This window comes from Anomalospiza imberbis, chromosome 18 (assembly GCF_031753505.1).
Source record: "Anomalospiza imberbis isolate Cuckoo-Finch-1a 21T00152 chromosome 18, ASM3175350v1, whole genome shotgun sequence".
NCBI lineage: Eukaryota > Metazoa > Chordata > Aves > Passeriformes > Viduidae > Anomalospiza > Anomalospiza imberbis.
Window position 1 is genome coordinate 7,874,410 of NC_089698.1, and position 24,519 is coordinate 7,898,928.

Below are 24,519 nucleotides of genomic sequence, written 5' to 3' on the forward strand. Positions count from 1 at the left end.
CACTGGCACCTCGAAGCTCCTCTCCAGGCAGGTACTCGCAGCAGCAGCTTGGGGGTCAAACTGGCTGCAGGATCTAGGTTTCTGAGTGTCAGAGCAGACAACCCCAACCTGCCCAGCTCCAATATGCCAAACAGTCAGCAAGGGCAACACAGACTTGGGGTGCACCAAGTCCTCCCCACCTCACAGACCAGCCCTTTGTCAAACTGTGACAGCAGAGAAGTCCTCCACCTGCAGGGGAGCTGTTTTCTGGCAGAGATGCTGTGGCTTAGGGACTGCAGTGCTTAGGCTCCATCCTTGGTGAACAACCAGGAGCATGTCATGGAAGGAAAAATCTTCAGCCCGATCCAGACAGACGGTCTTGAGCAGCACAGAGCCAGGCAACAGGGTCCCACCAGGGATGCACCCAGCCAGCCTGGCCTGCATGGAAGAGTGGTGAAACTGCATATCCATGGCTTGGCAGGGTCAGCACAGTCATGTAATAACAGCATTTATGTTTCTTCCTCTGAAGCAACTAAGCTATTTTCAGTATTCCCCACAGAAGGGAAGTTTTCTTTCTGGCTGTTTTCTAGGACAAGGGAAGGGCAGTTCCAGAGAAGCTGTTTGTTCAAGCTGAATAGGAGCAGCAGCAGGCAGCAAACCCATTCCCAGCTTGGACCAGGGCAATGGAGGATGAGGAACAGCTAATACCCTCCCCTCCATGCCTGTGCATAGCTGGGAACCTCCAGGGCTCAGTTGCCACCTTCTTCTCCTGCTGCCTCCTCTCCCACTATAAGGAACATCAGTGCTGACTTCAGACAGATGAATCTCATGAGTATTGCAAGGTCTGAACTCTGCTACTCCATCACCAGCAGACCTGCACACTCACCCTGAGGCTCCTGCTGACCTGATCCAAGGAAAAAAGCCTTGCTGATCTAAACTCTGATGAATAATTTAACCTCAAACTTGCAAGCAAGACTCCATCTAAGTGGCTTCAGAGCCCTGACTCTTTAGCCAGGCTTCATCCTGTGATGCTCTGGAAAAAAAAATATACCAGACAAGAAATGCAGAAATCCCAAAGCATAGGATTCATCCTCTGTATATTCAGTGCCACAAGCACAATCTGCACAGGAGCCAGATCTCATCTTTTCTTTTACCTATCCCACAGGTCAAACTCTTAATTTCCGCTCAAGGATCACTGCTGCTTTGTCACATAATCCCTCCAGAAATGTATGAAATTCTATTTCAAAGGTATTTATGCTCCCTGATTCCACTTGGAGTGCCTCGTGCTTCCTAAGAAGCACTGTGTGACTCATGCCATGCCTCCACTTCCAGCTCTCAAAAAGGAGCAATGACCGTAATTTGCCTCCTGCTTGTTTAAACTCGTGACTTGCTCTGGAGTGAGTTCCCAGAGCTTCTCACACCCAGCTCCTCATTTAGGATAATCTGCACCATATAACAAACTGGGCAGACGTGGAGCTGCCCGGATCTCCTCCGGCAGTGCCTCGGTCGCTGCCCGGATCTCCTCCGGCAGTGCCTCGGTCGCTGCCCACTCCTGTCCGCGGCAGGAGCCGCGGTGCGGGACCGGAGCGTTCCGCGCGAGAGAGGAGCCGGCGCACGCGAGGGCCGTGTCCGAGCGGGGAGCGCCCCGGCGGCTTCCCTGGCCAGGGCCACATGGAAATCAACGTACAGGTCAAACATGCCACCCTCAACAGGTCAAACCTGCCACCCTCACTGCTTCCTCCGATTTCGAACATATTCCTTAGCATAGGACAGAGGTTTCCAAATTTAGCCTGTTAAGGCAGAAGGAGAAACCAGGTGGTGCAAGAGGGTCTGTGGCAGTCTCAGCACTACTGCTGCTCATCTCTCCCTCCGATTCATCTTCCAGCTCTGCAGCACAGATCAGACTTAAATAGATGCCTGGCCTCTCATCTCAAAGCTATAGCTAGGAAAACCAGGGAGAGGCAGAGCAGAGCCCTGCCAGCCCTGGGAAGCCAGGAACAACAGTGTTTGGGAGACAAACAGGTACACATTCCTCTGGGGCACAGAAGCTGGCTGGTCTGAGAGCACTTTGGTGGAAGAGGATGGAAAATAATGGTGATTTATCCTCTGCAATGGAAAGGCACTGCTTCTTCCAGCACTCAGATTCTCCATCCAAATGACAAGAACATCAGTTTTGGAAGTTCTTGATGCATGTTAACATACATGAATAGGAAAAGGTTGGGGCCAGGATCCTACAGAAGGTGCAGTTTAAGATACAGGTAGTGGTCCCAATCCTGCGATCCTTACTCACCGAGTAGTCCCTTTGAAATAGAGACGACTGCTCACGTGAGTAAGGGATGCAGGATCAGGCCTGTCTACCAAAGAGGCTGAATCCTGAACCGGAGAGGAGCATTGTGAGACACCTACGCCTGGTCCAGCAGAAGCTAATCCAAGGGCATCACAGGGGAAGGCAGTCCAGGCTGGGGCACCACACCTGCAAACAGCACACTGAGCACAGACCATGGAGAGCAAGGTAGTGGACAACAAAGGTGCTCCACTCAAGCAGAAATTCTCCTGATTCATTCCCAGTTCACCCATCTCATGGATACTCTGCAAGGAGATCTTGCAGATCTGCAAGGAGATCTTTCTTAACCCTGCTGTCCTCCCAGCAGGCTCCTGAAAACCTTTTTGGGAGGATGAAAACCAACTGTCTTGGGAGAACTCCCAACCTCTATCTTCCAGCTACAATTAACATAACTTTAGAAGTAGCTGATGCCCACAAGAGAGGAGAATAAGCCCACTCAGCTCACCAAATAATTTTAAATTCCATTAATTAAGGGGGAAAAGGCAGCTCTCTATAGCAACCTTCAGTTCTGGGAGGCCTCTGGCCTCAGACTGTGTGAGCGATAACCCCAAAAAGCTGTGCAGAACAAGGAAGTAGAGGCACCTTCTTCTTCCTAGGGGGTCTCCTGCAGGTCCCCCATCAAGGACTCAGATGCCCAGGCTCCAGCCACACACCCTCCCTCCCTGCTGTCAGCTGCCTCTGCACACTCAGTAACATGAAGCAGAGTCTTTGTGCACCTTGAGACAGCAGAGGCACACAGGGACCTTCACCTTCCTTCCCACCCTCACCCCTGGGCTTGCAGCCCCAGCCCACTTGACCGAGATGAGCCTGCTGAGAGGGAGGCATGCCCTCACCCTCCTCCCTTTGCACCAGCACAGCTCTGCCTTGCTCCACCTCCATCTCCACACAACACAGCTGTACCTGGCTGTGAAGTGCTGTCCCTCGGAGCCTAGCACGGGCCTGTGTTCCTGGAAGAAGCAGCTGTGTGCCTTCTGGTCTGTCCCAGCTCACCGTGATGTGTGCTGGACCATCTGCTATCCCAGAGGGGTGCCCCAGGAGCCTGTTTCCCAGCCCCACCACAAAAACACTGTGCAAACGTCACTGCCCACATCAGTCTGCCCAGGGCTGGGCCCTGTGTCGGGACTAGCATGTCTTTTCAGATGGATAATTAGATTCCCTTTCCATTTCCTTTCCCCTCCTGATGGTTTCTCTGGCTGGCAATTCCCCCACAGCCCTGCACAATCCAGCAGCATTAGTCAGAGGGAAATTTTGCTCCCTTCCTCCCCAGGATGTTGTTCTTGGTTTAATATGAACAGCAGCATGATGATTTGAGTGCTTCATTGCAATAGCATTTGTCCTTTTCAGCCTGGCAAACACAGGCTTCCCTCCCATAGCTGCACCCTGCCCCTTTTCCCCAGGTGACACAGAAATCACAGTGTGAATTCAATGAATGTGATGTTGTTGGCAATTGGAAGCAATTAGCTAATCAGCAGGAATATGCAATCAGCTGGACTGGGGTTGCAGCACACCTCCATTTATGAGCAGAGGTGCCAAACACTCCTTTTGGGCAGGGCCTAAAGAAGCGTACCTGATTCTCAGCCATGGTGTGAGATGCTCTCAGAAAAAGATCATAACACCCTCCTGCAGGAAACCTGAGGAAGAGATGGAGCAATGATGAAATTGGGGTAATTTAACATAGAGCTGTATCTCAGAGCTCCCAGAGAAGGAGAGGATTGTGTGCCCAGATGAAGTATCCAAATAGATCCTCACTGAGCATACAAGATTGTCTGTCCTCCCCTGCCACTGAGAAGTGGCTTTCTGGGAAGCAGTACTGATACCTGAAGCCCTGATGGTTGCACACACGTCCCCAGGACCTGCAGAGATGCACAGACACATGAGTTCCACCTGACAGAGAGGACTTATCCTGCTGGGATCCACAACTTTCCCTCAGTTTCCCTCTCACAGCAGATGTACAGACTGAAGCTTTCAGATTGTCAGAGACAATCTGTCAATTCTGTCCTCTTATACCCTGTGACATCCTGTGTTCTCCATGGGCAATGTCCTGAATCCACGTAGAGCATGGAGCTTACAGTCCTCCAGTGCAAACCATCAAGACTTCCAGCAGTTCCACAGCACTTCCTGGGCTTGGTAGCTTCTATTCTGCATGTGGCTATAAAAAGCAAACTGCTGCCTGCTCCATGCAAGGGGCTTTGAAATGCCTTTCAGAAGATTTCAGGAGCCTGCAGCTGACTCTCCCCTGTGATCCATGCCAGCCCACTGCTGGATGCAGCATTACCCAGCTGTGCCAGGCTCACAGGCCACGAGGCTGAGACACTGCAGCCATCGAACAGTCAGTGCCTCTTGCGCCATTTGCAGCCTGGCTGGGCTTGCCAGGGCCTGGCACACACTGGTGCCCACACCGGCTCACGGTGGCAGCAAGACGCCGTGTTCCCAAAGGGCATCACAGCCCTGGCTGCCCGAGGAGGTCCCCAGCACAGCTGTGGGACCACCTAGGCAGATACAGAGTCTGAGAGTTTGCTGCATGAATGAAGAAGAAAAGGCAAGGGCAGCAAGGCAGCTGGGGACCAGCATTGTTCCCCACTTGCCTGTGGTTTTGCAGCCATCCAGCATTGACATCGGCTCCTTGTACCCTGCCATCGCAGACACTGAGGCTGTGCCTGGGGGACAGCTGTCAGAATAATCAAAAATGGCATCAAGAAATGCTTTCCAACACCTTTCTCTCCCCTTCTCAATCACCTACTTGCTCCAGCAAACACCAAGCCTGGTTACACCTTTGCTGCACAACTCACTGCTTCCCTGTGCCCTGCAGTGTGACCGGAGAGTCACATTTTATGTGGTGATGGGAGAAAACTTCAAGTCACTGAACATCTAAATCAAACTGTGCTTCAAAGGGAATTTAAATGAAGTTTCTTCCAAGCTTAAGAGTAATAGTCAGTAACTGCTGAATGTTGCTTCTCCTGATCAGGGAGATGTTGACCAGTAGGGCAAAAATAAGACTAGTTAGTCTGAATTTGTAGTGAAACAGAACAAAGAACCTTAGATGAAGAAGTATCTGGCTCAGAGTCTCAGCAGAGATTGCATCAAATACTAGAGGGCTCCCCATGCCCTTCCATAATACAGGTGTGAATTGCAAGGTCTGGAACGCACAGAAGGATGGACCACACAGATCATTTACCAAGACTGGTGAACACTGACGGGCCCCAGTGGCTCTGCAGTACCCAGATGAACACCCTGCCTGAGGCTGCTGCAGGACACAGCACAGTTTGCCAGGCTAGGGGGGTCAGCTCAGCAATCTCGGTGCTCTTGTGATGGGGGGGCAGTAACAGGCACCCCAGCACAGAGCCAGGAGCCCAGCACAGCAGCCTTGTCTGCTGCAGTCCAGCCCCAGACTTCGTTAACAGTTTTGCAGCAGTGAGAGATTCCTACTAACCGCTGAGATGGAGCCATCTGTTTCCATTTATGTGCTGGCTCACAGGAGCAGCTACACAGCAAAGGACTCTGAAGAGGGTTTGCTCTCCTCGGCACACGGGGAGTAAACAGCCAGCCAGTTGGGACAGAGGCTGAATTCACCCTCCTCAGTGACCTAATACCTCCCTTCTGCAAAATGAACACCTGGGAGGCACTGCAGCCCTCCCTCTTTGATTTTGTGACCAAGCTCCATCATTAATCCACATACAGGCCACTTCCCTGAAGGCACAGAGGACTTGCTCCCAAGTGCAACTTACACCAAATTACTGCTCTGCATGGCACCACAGCAGAGGAGGGGCTGATAAAGCTGTTCTCACATCTCTTGGCCTGCCCTCTTAAAGCCAAAAGGAATCTGCCACTGATAAGCCAAGATCTCTAAATTAACAGCTACCAGGCCTTGTTTTTTTTCTGTATCAGGGTCCTGCAGAAATCAAGTTATGCAAAGAGATCTTTACTCAGACACCTTTTCCATGCATTTGTTTTTATGTACATGCTGCTTGGGCCAACCATGTACCCAGCTGCCCCACAAAAGGTCAAAACATGCTTGTGGTGCTCTGTGCAGCACAAAAGCACAGAGTGGAGATGAAAATTGCAGCAGGTATCATGGGATGAGTCTAGGCAGCTTCCAAAAAAGGTAGCAGGAGGAAAAGGATAAAAACTGGGGACACCCTGTGTGGAGAGGGCTATGGAAGGGCTATTAGTCCTGTCTGGCAGCTGAGCTTTGTGAGGACTTTGCCACCTTGCTTTACCAGTCACACCTGCTTGGGAGGGAAAAAAGTCTTCTTGCTCAACAGGAGATTTCATACTATAAAACAGATTGCTTAATTCTTGACAGTTTGTTTTTGGAAACTACCCTTTTCCTGTGTTTGCTACTTCCTCTCTGAGCACACATTTTTTCAGAGCCAGAAGAGACGTTATGCTCCTCTCAGCCTGTCCATGGGCCCTGCAATTCCCTTCAGAGATTCCTTCAGCTTGTAAGATTTGGTGCCTGTGGTGGACTCACAAAAACAGCAGAGAGCAGCAGAACATATCCTAAGTTTTCCTCTCCTTCACAATAAAATCTTCCTAGTCTTGACTGGAGAGAGTAGAACTGAGTGTTCCTGGAGAACACTGCTCTTAGGTAAGAAAGGATGGAATATCAGGACAGCATGAACAAAACACAGCAATACCCTGTGATACTGCAATAGCAGAAACTGGCTGGACAAAACTGCCACAAAACTAAAATCCTAAAACTTCCTACACAGCTTCTTGGAGCGATCCTTCCCAACATGGTCTTGTCTCACTGCCCCAATCCCACCACCAACTTCTCTGCCCCATTGTGGTTTTGGTTATCTCACCTCCAACCACACCCCTCTGCAGAGGGCAATTCTGGATCACTTGGCAGCCACCACCATGCTCAGTCCCACAACAACATGGCACCGATGCTGCAGACAGAGGTGGGAGAGCAGCCAGACCTCAGGTCCATTCTCAATAGCTGGAAAAGAGCATTCTCTAAAGTGTATCCTCCTGTAGCTCGTGTGCCTGGTTTAACAGCCTGACCACAGGAGCTTCCCTTGCTTCTCCAATCTGCCTTTGCTTTGCTGTCACATATTGTCAAGCTGTCCCACTCAGCCCTGCTCTGCTGAAATCTTCCCAGGAGACATTTCTCCTCAAAGCTCCACATAGAGTGACATTGCCATCCTGGTCCATTACAGCCCTGTCCCAGTCACCCTGAGGCTGCTCTTGGGGACTTAATATATTGCAAAGAGCACACACGGCTTCAGGCCACAGAGCACAGGGCTACTGAACCTGAGAGACCAGGGGAGCCCTGCCTCCTGCAGTTCCCAGCCCACCGGGTAAAGCTGTGCTCAGGCAAGCAGGATCTGCTGCCAAGACCTCCCCCAGTGAAGGAAGAGCCAGTGACCCTGCCCTGAATCAGGGGAGGCCCTGAGCAGCACAGCAGGGCTGGGCACAGAGCCCTGAGTTACCATCCCAGCTCCAGAGCTGACAAACCTCCCAGCAGAGGCAGTGCCTGGTACAAAGCCTCTTCTGTTCCCAACACACGAGCCCGCTCCAGGCTGCCGCCGGGACACATCTTTATTGTGCCCTCCTGACTTCAGCAACAGGCAAGGCTTGGGGATAATGGTCCTTTTCTGGGATGCTGCTGGGGCTCACACACAGAGGCTGCAGATGCAGGGGGCTGCCAAGGTCCTGAGCGCTGCCAGGCAGCCAGCACTGGCACCGTGCATCTGTCACCACTGACAGCAGCACAAACCTCTCCTGGGGCTCCACTGACCCAAACTCCTCCTCAAAGACATGGCAGAGCTCCTCTGTAACCCAGCCAGTGCCAGTCACCTGTCATTGCACTTCAGTGTCATGGGCACAGCTGTGGGACCCTGAGCAGAGAGGAAAAAAGGGGCATTTTTAACACAAAATACCTGTTTGTCTATGCACTTTGGGACTGTTTCATCACATACAGGCACGGAGACAATTCTGAGGCAGGAAGGAGAAAAGTCTGCAAACTCTTGTCCTCACTGTGACATGGTCACAACAGGATTCATTTTCAGTCCCTGCTCCCAGTGCAACAGGGAAGAGGGGCAGGAAGGGTGGAGAAAGCCTCTTGCTAGATCCCATGAATGGTTAAACTCTCCTTATTTAGCAGTGGTGGGAGGGGAATTTATCTCCAAGCCAGAGTCTTGATGCCACCTGGGACAAGGCCAAGAGAAAAGCAAATTCTTCCAGTCAATTTATCCTCTTCCAATACTGCCTACCCATCTACAGGGAGTTTCTGTAGCCACACAGCCACAGAGACATGAGAAAAGACTGCTTTTATTTTCCCACCCATAGACTAGCACAGCCCAGCATCTCTTAGCTGAGCTGGAGGCAGAAGACAACTAAGCTTAAGGGGAAGTGGTTGGACACCCCCACACAGCTTGTGAGACAGCACTTGGAAGCCGTCCTTACTGAAAAACATGGACATTTACTGAAGTCCAGAGCTGCACCTGGCAGACCAGCTCCAGCAACCAGGTTAGAGCTGGGCTTGCTGGACACCAGCAGAGTCCAAGGACTCCAGGCTCCAGCTGTGCAACAGAAAATCTTGGCCACCTCAAAATAGGGACATCAAGGCAGGAGGAAGGGCCCTTTTCCATGTCAGGAAGCAGAATTATCTTGTAGTTTCTGCAAGCAGCATCTGTGGTCTCATATGCTCCTCATCACTATCTGGACCAGCAGCTGACACCCCAGCTGGCTCCCACCCCATGCTCCAGATCCTCAAATCTCCCAGATTTCTCACTGACATCTTGGGTCCTAAAAAGCAAAACCTCCAGGAGAGCTCTGATCCCCATTTCTGCTGATCCACAGGATCCTCAAATTCAAAGAACCCAGTGGGGACTCTTCCATCCATGCACGTACCTTCAGGCACCTTTCCACAAAGCACATGACCACATTTAGCATGTTCTCCAGCTGGGCACAGCTCAGCACCCTGCAGGACAGGGCTGGACCTCTCATCAGGAACTAACTGCTCTGTGACATGTCCAGCTGTGTTTTTCGGACTCTGCTTCTCCTTCCTATTTCCCCTCACTCTAGCAGATAAAAACCCCCACAGCCATCACCCACTTACCATCCTCCTGCACAGCTGTACAGCACTGGGCAAGAGGCACAGGACTCTCCTGGAGCCTCAGCCCCTCGCCTGCATCATTCAGAGAGTACCATAAGCTCTGGCTGGGCCTCCAAACACTGCTCCACCTCAGAGCTAGAGACAGATGAGGTCACCTCCAGTCTGAAATCACTTCCGTCCTCAAACTGCTCTCAAGACTGTGCCACAGATTGAAAAGAGTGGGATGGGTGGGGAGGGAAACCCAAACCAATGGAGCATGTTCCCCATTAAGAGCTCAACACTTAATTTATCTCTGCCTCCCAGTCGACTGCCATCCGAACCCTCCACCCTCCCTCCTTCCCCTGCAAGAACAAATCTGGTAGAAACTGCTTTGAATTAACAGCAGGGTATGGCACAAGCCGCACAGGACTACACTCAACCCCCAAATCCCCAAATCCAAACCCAAGCAGAGCAGTGGGGAAGAATCACAGCTTGGTGTTGTCAGATGAGCTCAGCCACACTGCTCTGCCTTGTGCCAGCTCCAACTGCTGACCTCCAACTGCAGCAGCCCAATTCTATCTCCCCACACACAGGGTTGGAAATGGTTTTACTGGCAATGCAGCACTGGGTAGCAGCCCTCCAGCTCTGTGATTTCTCCAGAACAGCCCCATACTCCACTGTACAAGTGGCCACACTGGCCAAGGTGGGAGCAGAACTCTCCCACCTGGATCAGACAGCACAAATGCCTGAGGAACCAGACTGAGAAAGGAAAATGAAAATTAAGGTCACCAGAATGGGGTAGTCCTAAGGAAAAGAGCCTTGCAGTGGTCACAGTCGACCAGGAGAAACCAGACTGACAGTTCTGTGGCATTCTTTTAAAAACACATTGACCACAGATGAATCAGTGTCTCATTGTGGGAAGCTCCAACCTGACTGCAGTACCCAGCAGTGCCTCAGGCAGTAACGGCCACCACACATCACTGTCATACACGCAGACTCCTACACAGTCATGGGTTTTCCCCCTCACCTCAGACTTTGCTCAAAACAGGAAGGCACCCAGGTTTTGTGGGTCTCTTCCAGAATTCCCAGTCTCACTGCAATGGCAGCCATTGGATGGGGCCATTTTGTCAGCAAATGCAGCTGTTGTGATCCATACCCTGTTTGGAATCCAATCCAGCTCACAAAGGCACATGGCCTTGGCTTCACTGGTGACACAGCAGCCACTGGGCATGACCCCACAGGGTGGTAAGAGCTATTGCAAATGCACTGGATAGAGGAACAAGGGGCAGAGCATGCTCGAGTGCAGCTATCGATCACATGCTGCATAATTTTAGACTTCCTTCAAGCAGATGGAAGACTGGGTTGTGTGTGCTGCCAATCCTGTGATAGTTTCTTTGGATCACACAACAACCTGAACAGCAGGAGAAATACAGCATGACTGCATCTCCCAGAGAGCACTTTGTTCCTTAGCCTCTTTCCAGAGGCCAGCCAAAACTGCAATGAAAGTAAGACCTTTTCTCCTTGTGGGCTTCAGCCCTTCTAGAAGAAGTGGGCATCAGAGAAAGGAATCTCTCTCAACCCCTGGTACAAGGCATGGCCCTGGGCTGTTGAGGTAGCTCCTCTTCAGCATAGACTAGGAATAAATACACTGCAGGACAAAGAGGTTTCAGCAGGTGAAGCAGCAGGCTGTTCCCACCTGGCTGCATTCCCACCAGCTTCTTTCTGCCAGTTCTGGCTTCCCACCTGTAACTCAGTAAGATGCCTCAACACAGTGAGGACCTGGTGGGGAAGTGACTGTCCAACAGACAGGCTGCCTTGCTGGGGAGATGAGGAACCACAGAGCTTCTACACAGCAGTGCCTGCGAGTTCCCAGTGGGAGAGCTCCAACAGCAATGAGTGGAGCAGGGCGTGCTTCACACCCTGAGAAACACCAACCACGACATGGAAGGAACAGGTCTGAAGTTGAACATTTGGCTAAGGGGAATCCTGAGGCTCAAGTGCCTCTGGGAAGCTTTAGTTGTGGTGTGATTGACTCACAGGGGAGCAGAGCTACTCCTTCATCAAAGTATGCTGTGTATCCCTAAAAATCATGGCCTCCAGATAGAAATGCCTCTAGACAGAGCTGTCATATGCTGGGCTTCAGTTCCACCACCTCTGAGCATAGAGAATTTCACTGCAAACACCCACACCTGGTGTCTGCTGAGCCCTTAAGGATCCAGTGCTGGCAAGCACTGAAGAAGAGTCATACTCTTCACCCTGCACCCAGACACTCTGGAGAGCTCCAAACCATGTTCTCTGTCCCCTGCAAAAGATATCAACACTGCAAAAGATAAAAGATCTGCAAGAGCAAAGCCTGTGTGAGTTTTCCATGCCGTGATGAGTCTGGTTGAAGCAGAGACAGGCACATGGGAGCATAAGGCCTCAGGACAGTGCACTGCCTGGCTCCTCAGCCCTGGATTTGTCATCCAAGAGAGCAGACTGCAGTCAGCTCCATGGTCCCAGGGAGCACATCCCTATGTCAGGGGGCAGAGCTGGAGCACAGAGGTGATCCCAGCCGCAGAGGGCCCGTGCTCAGCACACAAGACAACTGCCAGGCACACAGAGCAGCCAGAAAGCAGCACAGCCACTGTGATAAACAGTGACTCTCCACTAGCCAGCTCCTGCCATGGACACACAGGAGGGGTTTAAGGAGAAGTCTGAAGGAAAATAAAGAGAACAACGTTCAAAAGAAGGTGGGATGAGCTTAAGAGATTAATCCACAATGGAACATCTCTGCTGAACAGATCTCTAAAATAGAAGCAGCATTATAAAAGTTTCAGTTCCAATACAGAAACCAAAATGTCACTTCTGAGCACAGCCATGATCCTTTCACAGAACTACAACTCTCACTGATTTTTTGAGGCAAAGATGAAAGGGCCATTCAGAGCAGCCTGGAACATACCTCTTGCAGTATTTTCCTTCAGCAACCCCTTTCCTGGACCTAATCCATGGACCACAGCACATGAAAGGCAGCTGTAAGCCTGGCACCAGGTGTGTAAATGCCGAGGCAGCAGCAGCCTCCTCATGGGAGATGGTGAGAGCTCTTGCTACACAGCAGCTTAGATCAGAGAGGGATGGTGGGGGAACAGCAGTGACAAGGCTGCTCACCAGAGCCAAATTTATAAAAATACAGGAGGTATCTAGCTCCTCAGTTTCAAAGGAGTTAGGCACTTTCATCTGTATTAAAAGAAGGCTGTCCCTTGATTCTTATTATTGCAAATTGCCTAAAATATTTGCCTTTTAACTACATTGTACAATGCCGTTTGTGGGAACGCTCATATTTCAGCCTATTGCCTTTCATCTCCACACCACCAACCCAGACCAGAGGAATGTGTCAGCTCCTTGGTTAATCCAGAATGTGCCAACAATTTCAGAGGCACTGCAAGCAGGATCACTTCATTTGTGGCAGAAACAGCCCACAGTCCTGGACTGGCACAGTGGGAAACTGCAAGGCTGTGGCCCAACAGAGGCTCCACAGACACCATTGCCATACAAATACTCAATAACTGCCACCTTGCCACAAGGCCCCATTGAGCATCATACTGGAACAAGAAGATCAGAGCTGCTGTGATCTTACAAAAAAAAAGGCACTGGGTTTACAACCTAACTCTGCAATTTTGGTAAATCTCACCACTGATAATTCAGTCTAAAATACTGCAGCCAGACCAGGCAACCCAATTTGACCAGGACAGATGTGGAATATGTGTATTGTCCTCACAAGGTCTCAGGGATGGTATTTTCTACTGAATTCAAGACTGCCATTCTGCCTCTCTCCTCATCAAAAATTACAGCCTTAGGAACAAACCTAATCTGCAGGAGACAGACACTAAAGTCAAACATCTTGCAGATTATTAAAAGACAGACATTCAAAAGTGCATTCTCTACACCACCTAAGATCCTTTCCACCTTAAGATAACAATTTCTTCCTTTAAAAACTGAGAGAGAAAGCAATCACAAAAGGTTAGTGTCCCATGCTGAATAACTACTGTCCTTGCATCAGGACCACAGCCCAACCATTGAACAAACAGGGTTCTCCTGTTCTTTGCTGATAATATCCCTGTGACACTGCTCTTTGCTGCTATTTCAGTCTTGATTTCCACTGTAATCCAGTCAGAGTCATCAATATACTCTCTACTTGGCCCGTAGAAAAACCGTTATCAGTAACTCACTAACAGAGCTCTGATTGTAAGGAACAGATAACTGTGGAATCCTCCCTCCTGAGAATTTTTATGTGGTATTGCTGATTTCATAAATTTCTTTCTGGGCTCATCTGAAAATAACAAAAATGGTGAAGTACATGAGATGTAAGATGAGAGATGCTAACATAGCAGGCACTGGAATAGCAGAGTTCATGAAGATGTCACCTTTGAGATGATTACACTGGATTTCTAGAAGTCAGAATGAAACCAGATTAAAAAGATATTAGAGAAGACAGAAAGTCATTTGACTGTAAATGCTGTGGCTGTTGGACACACAAGGGGCAGCAATATGCAATGTTAGAAAGAACTTGGAAGCAATGGAGTGGAAAAAATTGCATTTGCTAGGCTGTGTTTTCCTACAAGGCAACCCAAAGGAAATGGAAACAGTGGCGTAGGTAAGGCAGAGCAGCGAGGCAGGGTGGGGAATGCTCCTCTCAGTCCATGAGTTAGCAGAGAGCCAGCACCCCCATGCCATGTCAGCTCAAGTGACAGCCACAACAGGCCAAGAGTAATTTGTCACTTGCAGCCCTTTAACGAGAACTGGGTGCAAAATCAAATTAGATACCCACGAATAGCTCTTAGGATGTGCAGCACAGCGTGAAGTCAGACCTTTATATGTTTTAGGAATCCAAAGATGACTATCTTCAAGCAAAGCCTGGAACCATTATCACATGCAAAGTGAGAAGGGGTTCTCTTGGGTTTCTAGCCTGGGCTCTGACTTGCCAGGCCAAACAATGATCTCTTGGGATGTATTTTCTAGGATTTATTTTCTCAGATTTATTCTCTGTCTGGATTCTCATCCCACTGCCCCTCACAGGCTTTTCAGGCTCATTTATAAACCATTGCCTTGAAAATACAAAGCAACACCTGCTTCCTCTTCTGAAGAAAACACATGCTGGCCTATTACTGCAGGATGCCAGCCAAGATGTGGGTGGATGCCCTAATTATTTTATTTTTTGAAAAATAATGAAGAAAAATAGGTTTTTCTAGGTATCCAGTACACATGGATTCACTGGAAGCTCCACAAGGAAGCTCAGCCCTCAAGCATACGCAGGGTATCTGAGGAAACGAGAGCAGCGGTCTCATCCAGACATCCCCTGGATGTCCACTGCCATTAATGTCATGGTAAATGGGATCTGAGTCCTCCAAAATGCCCAATATCTCCTGTGAGTTCTAACTTGCAGGGACACACTTAAGTACTAAATACATCCAAGTGCAAGATGCAGCACAGTAACGGCTGACGGGAAGAAGCATCCACACACTTCTCAAAGAAGCAGAAGATGGCTCATTAAGCTTTCAAACTAACAAGCCCCATGACATCCCTCATTAGCAACCCCATGCACACACTGCACTGCTGCCACATGAGGGGCAGCTCCAGTAACACCATCACTTGTTTACCAGGAGAACAATTCTGCTATTGCCTGACACCTGCCCATGACAGTGCGACCACGGGAGGAGCAGGGAGATGTTCAGATGACACTGGGCATTCAAAACGCCTGGCACTGGCTGGAACCTCTGAGCAGCTGCTGAGGACCAGCCCTACCAACTCAAACAGAAAGGCTTTCACTGACATTATTGAGAGCTGCTGCAAATAATGCCATCCCACAACTCTGAGATGGCATGCAAGTGCATTTGGGGTCTGGCAGCTGAACAGAGCCAGCACTGAGGAACAGGAACGCTGGGCTCCATCCAGTTGCTTCTGGTTTACTCAAATTGCTGTGAGATCCAATGCTGTGAACCTGGTGCGAGCCAAGCATGGTAGGGCAGGGCAGATGAGGCTTATCTAGGTGACAAGAGGACACGCTCCTGCTGCACAGTGATGGCCATCAGGGTCCCAAGCAGGTCCATGTGGCACTGCTGGGGTCTATGCAGCAAACAGGCCTCTAATTCACTGACCTCCATGGGCCTGCTCTGAGCCTCTGAAGTGTCAGCCCCAGGGCTGCTGGCAGACCAGAGCTGATCCAGAGGGTGCCAGCTGCTCAGTGAACCTGGAGTGCTTCCCAAGCATGTGCCTGGATTAACTGCTCAGTAAAAGCACCAAGTTCTGCAAAATGACTGTCTTCTCCAATACCCACTTCCCTCATAAACACATGTGCTGCCAAGGGCTCCTTTCAAGGGGAGGGGAGCTCTTTAAAGTAGCTGAACAGCACAGGTATAAAACTTGGGATGAGACACAAGCAGTTTCTCTTCTGCTTGCTCCAGTGCACTGCTCCAGCTGCATCACAGAAACCATCTCTGAGAGTCAGGACTGCAAGAACAATGGCCAGGAGACAATAGATCATCCCTGACAGCATCTCTCACTGTCCCAATGACACATTCTTGCTCATCTTGGCCCTGTGCAATCATGGCAAGGCCTTGCTACAGACCAGCTGCATCTCTTGAATTAACTCCTGCTGTCTTGATTCAGCTCACTGCCTACAAAACAGGGCAAATACCAGCTTCTGAAGGGTCTGATGCTTCTTCCATTACTGTCTGATCCCAGCTGGCACCAGACTCCCTAAGCAGCAGGAACCTCTGAGAATCTATAGAATCTTAAAAGCCATAAATCTCCCTGACATTTTTTTACAGCAGGCCTTGGGCAGAGAGAAATTACTATTGGTCCAGATGGGCATTTCCAGGACTTCATATCACTGGCAGAGACTCGGAAGAACTTCAAACCGAAGAGAAAGCACAGCCAAGGAGACCGTGCATAGGGCAGGTAGATGCCTTTGTGACTCACATTTCACCTGAGTATATAATTAATGTAGTATGTAATTTATTTGAAAATAAAAGTGGATGTAAGACTGCGGGATCTAAAGAGACTACATGTGTGCACGTATCACAGCAAGAATGAGCTCAGTGCATCAGGAAGGATTAAAATAGTTCCCACGCTGAGGAAACAGCGAGGAGACATTATAAAAAGCTGAAAGCAAAGTGACTTGTCTGGGAAGTAACCTTAAAAATAATTGCAATACAAACTAGAGCAGTAAAAGGCCTGGCTTGTGCTCCCATGTGTGTTCACACAGCTTCATGCACCAGAGGTCTGCAAGGAAGAATGAAACGTAATCACTGGTAATCTGTATTGCCACGGGCTTTGCCTCACAGAAAGCAGAAGGAAGATGTTACGCCCTTGGAGCCACTTTTCCCACAAGCTGAGTGGATCTCTTTCCCCTCCCTTGCTTCTGCACTGAGAACGTCCAGAGGTCAGTGGGACGGGCTCACTCCTCGTGGCCAGTCTCCAGGAGCTAGCACTCATGATCCTGTGCTTTATTTGCTCAGCCTGCACTCTCAGCTCCAGTTTCCCTGCCAGGAGTCATTCTGAGAGAATGGCACCAACTGCCTCGGGTGGGGTCAGGCAGAAACGGGGCCATCCCAGCTCCACACACACACCCCGGACACACTGGATAACAAGCTGCAAGACAAACAGGGCACTCCCAAAGATCCCCGGAAGAGCAAAGGGCTGAGCCGCACAAAGCTCAGGTCTCCCTCTCCTTGGCACCGAGTGGTCACACAGCACAGGCAGGGCCAGGCAGCCGCTGCCCCTCTCTCCCCAGCAGGAGTCAGGGCAGGCCGAGCACGGCTGTTACTGCCATCAGCCACTGCCACTGCGCCCAGAAACAGAACAGAAGAGCTGAGTGAACAACTGGAGTTAACTTCTAGTAAAGGCTTCCCACCTCTGACTGACTGACAACTACACTGGCTCACACCCCACAGAGGCCTAGGCTTGCATGCAGCACAGCCCAAGATCCTCCAATGCTACATCTCCAAGCATTAACCCTGAGCCTCCCTCAGCCCTGGCTGCCATGGCACAGCACCAGGCTGGGGCAGGCCAAGGGCACCACAGCTGTATCCAGAGAGGTCTCTGACATCCTGAGCATCCCTGCACTGCCCTGCCCAGCACAGCTACATCCCTCTTCCAGAACTCAATTTCAGCCTCAACTTCTCTTATTTCTTTTTACTTCAGGAGTGGACAATTGTACTCAAGCCAGAAACGAAACAATTCTCCTCCCGCTCTTGGCGTTACACCCTTGCAGATGCTTGTGCAGGGTTTCACTTCCTCTTCAGCTCTTGGCCAACACTTAGCCAAGCTTTGCTCATTAGCAAAACAGCCCCTGCATCTTCTCAACACACTCTCCCTTCCAGCCACCCCCAGCACTAGGCTGCTGCGATGCTGCTGGGTACCAGCCTTGCAGGCAGGGAGTGAGGACTGAGGGAAGGGATAGCAGTCTAGAGCTGAATGTTAGCAAGGTCCTAACAGGTTTCAATTAATGCACTGGAAGTACAAAAGAGAAGGAATGAAGAATATCACCCCATTCAGTCCTAAAACAAAGACAGCTCTTTCTTAAGTCAGAAGCAACAGATCTGTTCTGCTTCCTGCAGCCCAGCCTCTATGGTCAGCACTGTACATCCAAATCTTTCCTCTCAGTGTGCAGTGCTGCCTTCCCCTGTTCATGCTGAACAGTGTTTCTGGAAAGCCAAGTCATGGATGAACAGCAGCACACATACATACTGATGAGGAGCATATGTTCTGGCATCTGATCCCAGCACCACACACAAATCCAGCTCCTGAACACTTTTGTGGGAACAAGATGACTGCAAACCTCTTCACAGCTCCAGGGACAAATCTCTGGGAGAAAAGGAATGTGTAACAGCAGACAAACTTTTTTTTACTCTGCTTCAAGGCTAACCACACTGTAGACATGCACACACACACACACACAAAATCCAGCCCTTATGGGAATTATTCCTGTATGCTATGAAACAACTTGCATACACTTCACAAACATCTGAAGTCACACACATATTAGAGGTGCCCCATGTTTCTTTTATGAGTACAGCATTATACTGTGTGGTTTCACTGTCACAGGGAAACCTCTGCCTTGGGCAAGAAGGGGACAAACACTTAGTGCTGATCAGGAAAGAAAACTCTACAGGTAAGCAAAGAATGTGCCCTCCAGTTCATGCTCTGTTATCCAAGAAAAAAGGCAACACAGAGGCCACTTGAACTGGAAAAGAAATGGGAATGGGAGAGGAATCCTCTCAACTTAGCCAAGAGGTATCTCCTGAAGTACTAAGGATGAAGCTGAGCTCCCCCAGGCTTGGTTCCAGCATATATGAGCAGTAACTGCAGCATGGTTACAGGAGCCACCACTGTGGGGTATCCCAAAACAGCTGGAGAAACCCCTTGGACTGAACATTTAAAACTAATTTGGCAAAGCTCTTGAGATACACAGCAGGCATCCAGCCTGGCCTGGCATAGCGACCAACCAGCTGGCTGAGATGGAATCTCCTCTGGATTTCCAAGATGTCCATTTCACTGGGTATTTAATGAACAGCACCTTAGACCAAAACTGGGCAATATGGGTTCTAGAAAACACTGAACTCCACCAGTTGTTTCTCTCTCTTCACTTGCCATTCCTCCACTTTTCCAGGGAATGGTCATAACACAAGCCCCTTACATTTACTGCTAGAACCATCAAATGAAGAACAGCATCCGTGTGAAACCAGTAACATTTCTTGAGAGCATAAGTGGTTGTAAGAGACTCCTTGACTTTGGAGACTAGCACCCAGGGACTGTGGTGTTTCTCCCTTGTTCAAATGGCAGCAACATTTCCCCCTCTGCAATTGCAAGCTTTTGCAAAGCCCCAGCAGTCTGGAACCCAGCAGCTGAACAAGTGTCACCAGCATCTCTTGGGGTTAAATGAAGGTTGTTCCTACTCCCTCAGTATCAGCAAGGATCAAGCCCTAACATCTGTTGAACTGACACATTTGGTTAATGTGCCTGGAACACTGGAACAGCCCTGTACAACTCTCACAAATGCAGCAGAATTTTGAAGTTGTGTACAAGTAGCTGAGCAGGGAAACTGAAGTGACAAAAATCCTGTGCAGGAAGCGCTTCTCCTCTCCATAAACTGCAGATTGGTATTTGCATCGAGAGGGCTGAACCTCTCCCCTGCCCTGCACTCACAACTGTTTCATCCATTTGGAGCATAAATAATTGAAAAGAGACAGCAGAAGGAGACAGAATCTGTGCCCAGCTCTCCAGCAGTTCTGTTTCACCACAAAGTCCATACACTGACCTCTTTTTACAGCCCTTTTCCAAGCAGACAAGCAGATAAAGAATGGAAAAAAAAAAAAAAGTCCAAGTGCCCAGGATGAACTTCCCTTCCCAGCCCAGAACAGCCCATCTGTGACACAGGGCCTCCTGCAGCCAGGCTGTTTAGACAGATGCACAGCAGAAACACAGGCAGGGCTGAACCTCCTGACCTGCTGCAGTCCCACCCGCTCCCGATGCTGTTCTGAGCACTGAGCCTCTGCCCAGCTCCGAGGGCAAGAGACCAACGTTGTCTTTTGAAATGGGCCAAAAAAAATGAATGAAACACACAAGGCTTTTCACAGAGAAGTAAAAGCTTCCACTTCTATGTTGCATCTGGCCAAGATACACTGGCACATCAGAAAAACAAGCAGGGATGTGCTGCTTTAAGAGTGTTTCCACTATTTACCTCCAGATTCTGTGACTAATTTGCTACTCCCTTTCTGGCAGGCACATCTTGGTAGCCAGGATGCATGACCAGGGTTGGAAAACACAGAGGCTGGAAGAGACATTAATGTGGAGAGTCAAAGAGAAACAGCCTCACCCAGGGCAAGCTATGACACAGTGAGAGACTATCCAGCTGTAGTGAAATATCCCATTAGACAGCTGCAAACATAATTTTGCTTTCTCCGAGGGGGGAGAAAAAAGAAAGCCACCTCACCACAACAACTCTAAGTTGACACAGAGCAGGAACACAGATCCATATGGCTGCTCCCAATGACTCAAAGATTCACAATTATAAAATAATTGGTTTAATTCTGAGAAAATTAAAGAGTCAGTGGTAGTCTGTTCTCCTTCCAGATTCCGTACTTTACTGCACAAGCAAGAACGTTCCTCTAGCCACAAGACTACAAGAATTGTTATTGTAAGAAAAACATTTAGGTGAAAGATGGAAATGCCACAAAGGAACAGCACAGGTACAAGTCCTCCAAGCTACTCCAGCAGAGACTTTGGGGAGATTCTGTAAAGGCTAAGCTCTGCTCATGGTCTGTGTTGTACAGTTGCTGTACAAGAGAGCCTACCACTCTGATGATACTTCTCATCACATATTTCACAAAACTCAGTTAATCAATTTTCCCTGCATAGGTACCTACATGGAAACTGAGGGTCACATTAGGTCATAATTCAACCAGCTCAAGGCAAGCACAAGGAATCACCACTTTTCCCTTCTCTTAACCTGTTCTTGGCCATCAGCACCACAGCCTGCACTGAGTTGTCCTCAGTGTGATGGGCAGTATCTACAACTACCCTGGGTGTCTCAGCTCTATGCAGAGTGCAGTCTTTCAGGAGACACACTTACCTGTAGCCCATCTGGGCTTATTTCTCCATAAGCACAGTAGAGAAAAGGAGAAGGCAGTTCAGCACACATTAAGAGGGAACTGGGGGATTTCCACCAGTGTTCTCTGGTAGGCAAGGCTGGGGTTGAAAGCTGACCTTAAAAATGATGCTCTGTCTTGGCACAGTTGCTATTTTAGATAGAAGACATCTCTACTGTTGCAATATCTGCTGTTCCAGGAACAATAGAAATCTCTGCTCCATTTTTTACAAGAAAAGATCCAAAGGAGTCTGAACGTAAGTTTTTAACATATAAAACCCAGATTCTCAAAAACTGAAACACAAAGGCAATGAATTCAGTTCTCAACGACTGGCATGGAAACCACTCATCCAAACTACTTTTTGCACAGCATCTTCTCTATATACAGGCCCCATATATTTTTACTGACAAGCAGACCACTTAAAAATAAGATCAAGTAGAAAAAAAAAAAACTAAACTGAATGCAAAATGCAAAGCCCTGTAATTTCAAACCCACTGAAAGAACTGGATCCACCAGATACTCTCTGCTCCCACACCCAAACAACTTTGCAAGTTGATGGGGTGGGGAGAGATCAACTTGGAAAGGAGAAGTTCCCATCCTCCTGATTTAAAAAGAAACAATGACTTCAAAGAACATGAGAGACATGAGCCTGAATGGGCAGGAGCCAGCTTCAGAGGCACAGCAAGGTAACACCCCAAACACACACACACACACCAAAAACACGAGCTAGGAGGCATGTTCTGGAGGAGTGTGCCAGGAGACTCCAGTTTAACCAGGTACTTAGAAGGTTTCACCTTTACTCCTCCCACAGCAACACCTCTGGCTTTGGCAGAGCACCCATCTGCTGTACTTGCCCTGTCAAATTCTTGACAAATTGCTGGGTTTCCCTACATGGGGCCTACTGCTCTGCACATGTGACATTAGTCATTGCTTCATTTCCTACCCAGCTTCACCATGAGAATCCCTCTTAGTGATCCAGTGGTAAATAAATTGCTAGGAAAGAAACCATCCCTCTCTCCAAGAGGTGCTGAACTGAGGAGCTTGGTGTCATCAGGCAACCTGCCACAGAGCTCCACACCAGTCCAAGCTCTTAAACCACAACCCTTCCCCTGGGAATGCTGGATGCTCCGCACACAGAGACCAGGATGAAACCTCCACTGACTTCAGTAATTTAGAGGCCCTTCCTTGGAAATCAGAGAGGTGGAGAATCTACCGTTATTTTTTCCTGATGAATGGTAGCAATTAGGAGCCCAATCTGCAAATCAGAGTACCCTGAACCCAGACAATGCATCAGCCCTGACCATGCTGTGAGGGAGGATGAACACACATTCTTTGACACCACATTGTTCCATTCTATGGACTCGGTAAGTCACGAATATTATTAAGAATTTACCAAAGGCAACCCTACTTACATGCAATCTATTGTACTGCCCTCTAAGAAGCTCACTTCATTTCCCAAATATTCATTAAAAAACAGCTTGTATAATAATTTTTAAAAAAATCAATTTAGACAAGAACTATAGCTTTACTAAATCCTTTCAATTGTTATCTGCTGTCAGATGCAAGAAGATTGGAAAAAAGTGGCACAGGAAGAAAAATCCTGCTCTTAAAAAATGCTAAATAAAAATAATTTATGCTTTTGAGTATTCAGGTTAATTTTAACATATTGCTCTGTGTTCACAGCTTGGTTTCCCCTTTCCATCCACAAGTAACAGGCCTGGCCCAAATCCATAATGAACTGTGCTCTGTCACGCAAGACCCACTCTACACTCAGCGTAAGACACGCGGATCCACACACACCTCCTCCACACTGGAGGAAAGAACTCCTCTGCCCCAGCAGGAACTGCACTGACCTGCACACATGGGCTCTTTGGGGTACAGACTCCAGCCCACTTTTGCCTATGCAGTGTGACAAGAGCCTTCAGGAGTTATGATAATATCTACAACAGACTCCTCTGATCTCTACCTCGCTTCTTCCCCTAGGGTATGCACAGAAAGGAGCCTTATACATAACCCGCTTCCCTCTTAATTTAAAAACATGAACTGTAGAACAGCATGGTTTGGGGGGGGATGTCACAAAGCTTCTCCCCACCTCACAGCTTACACTAGATGTTCTACAGTGTCAGAAAACATTCTGGGTTGCTTTCATCCAGAAATAAAACAATAATTAATTGCAAAATTCACAAATAACTACAAAATACTAGCAAAACTTCAAGTACCTTGGGAAAAATGCATCTGGTGATCCTATTATCCTATTACCCCTAGATTTACTTTGTTCTTCTCATCACTGTGATCAGCAGCTCACAAAATGCACAGTGCCAAGTCTGCATTATACAGGGAAACACCATCTCTTGCCATGGCCAGGTGAATACCCAACCTGCTACAAAGGTAGTTTGCTTTTCTGTGGCCCAAAAAGGCTGTGCAGTACTAGGGTCTTAGCAGGCAAGGTGTTTGCTTCATACAGAATTGGAGCCTCAGAGAAAGACTGGACTCAAAGGCAAGTATAAGCCAGGCTGGGAATGGGTGAGATTCTTCCCATGCACTGCTCTGCTGTATTAACCACCATCTCCATCCCCACCCTTGTCAGACAGAAAGGCTCTTTCATTTACAGCAGACTTCCCTATATCATGATGATGGGTACTGAGGGACACACAGGACCCTGATAACCCCTTACCTAAGCATTCAAGCTCTGCCGAGGAAGATTCCTCTTCTTTTCAAACATCCTAAATCCCTCCAAATACCAAATAGACAACAAAAAAACCTGTCGATGTCATCTGATTGCATCACCCCTCCTCTCTCTCCAGGACTCAAAGGCATGTCTCCAAATAGCTATTAGCTTTACAAAGCAAAACAGATGTTTCCTAACACCCAAATCCTGGCCGTCTGCGAGGTGCCGATCGGCTGCAGCACCAAGGAGCGGCAGGACCGGGGCTGTGTCTGCGCATCTGTGCTGCGGAGGGGAGAGGGATGCGAGACGTGCTCCTAATACCCAAACGCCTTTGCCAGCCCCCGCGCTGCCTTTCTCCATCCGAACCCGCTCGACACACCCAAAGGCAGTGACAAAAAAGAAACCCAAGCCAAAAGCCGGGGGGATGCGGCAGGCAAAGCGCCTATTTCCCGGATGAACGCAGCCAAGCCACCGCCGTGCCGTGCCCAGGTAGCTGCCGCATCCCCGCGGAGAGCCGTGCCCGGCGGGAGCCCACCTACCTGCTTCTCCTCTGCGGGGCGGCGCGGCCAGGGCGGGATGCCCGCGGGGGGGACCGGCAGCGGGGAGAGAAAAGGAGAGAGAATGAGGCGAGGGGAACGCGCCGGGCCGCGGGGCGGAGCGGCCGCGCGTCCCCGCCGCCTCACCTGGGTTGACCAGCTTGCTCTTGTACCGCATGCCCGTGCTCATGGTGCCTCCCTGGAGCGACGGCCGTGCCCGTGTGTGCGAGGGTGGGTGGGGGACTGAGGGAGTGCGAGCGGCGGGGCCGCCCCGCGCCGCCGCCGAGGGGCCGGGGCCGCCCGGGGCCGCCAATCCCGGGAGC

The 24,519-nt window shown here is 49.5% G+C and overlaps 1 protein-coding gene across 2 annotated transcripts in view; it reads right to left on the reverse strand.

Annotated features, from left to right (window-relative positions):
* Window positions 1-24,224, reverse strand: part of SEPTIN5 (septin 5) — a 42,435-nt gene extending 18,211 nt beyond the window's left edge. Inside the window, exon 1 of one of the 2 annotated variants that reach the window (XM_068208830.1) lies at window positions 24,200-24,224. Coding sequence is in view for 1 of the 2 variants with exons in the window: in XM_068208829.1 (XP_068064930.1) it covers window positions 3,891-3,905 (15 nt within the window). In the remaining variant the exon portion in view is untranslated. Of the gene's footprint in view, window positions 1-3,890; window positions 3,955-24,199 lie in introns of those variants that run through there. The other variant, XM_068208829.1, reaches the window with a different exon arrangement.
* Window positions 24,225-24,519: the final 295 nt, after the last annotated feature.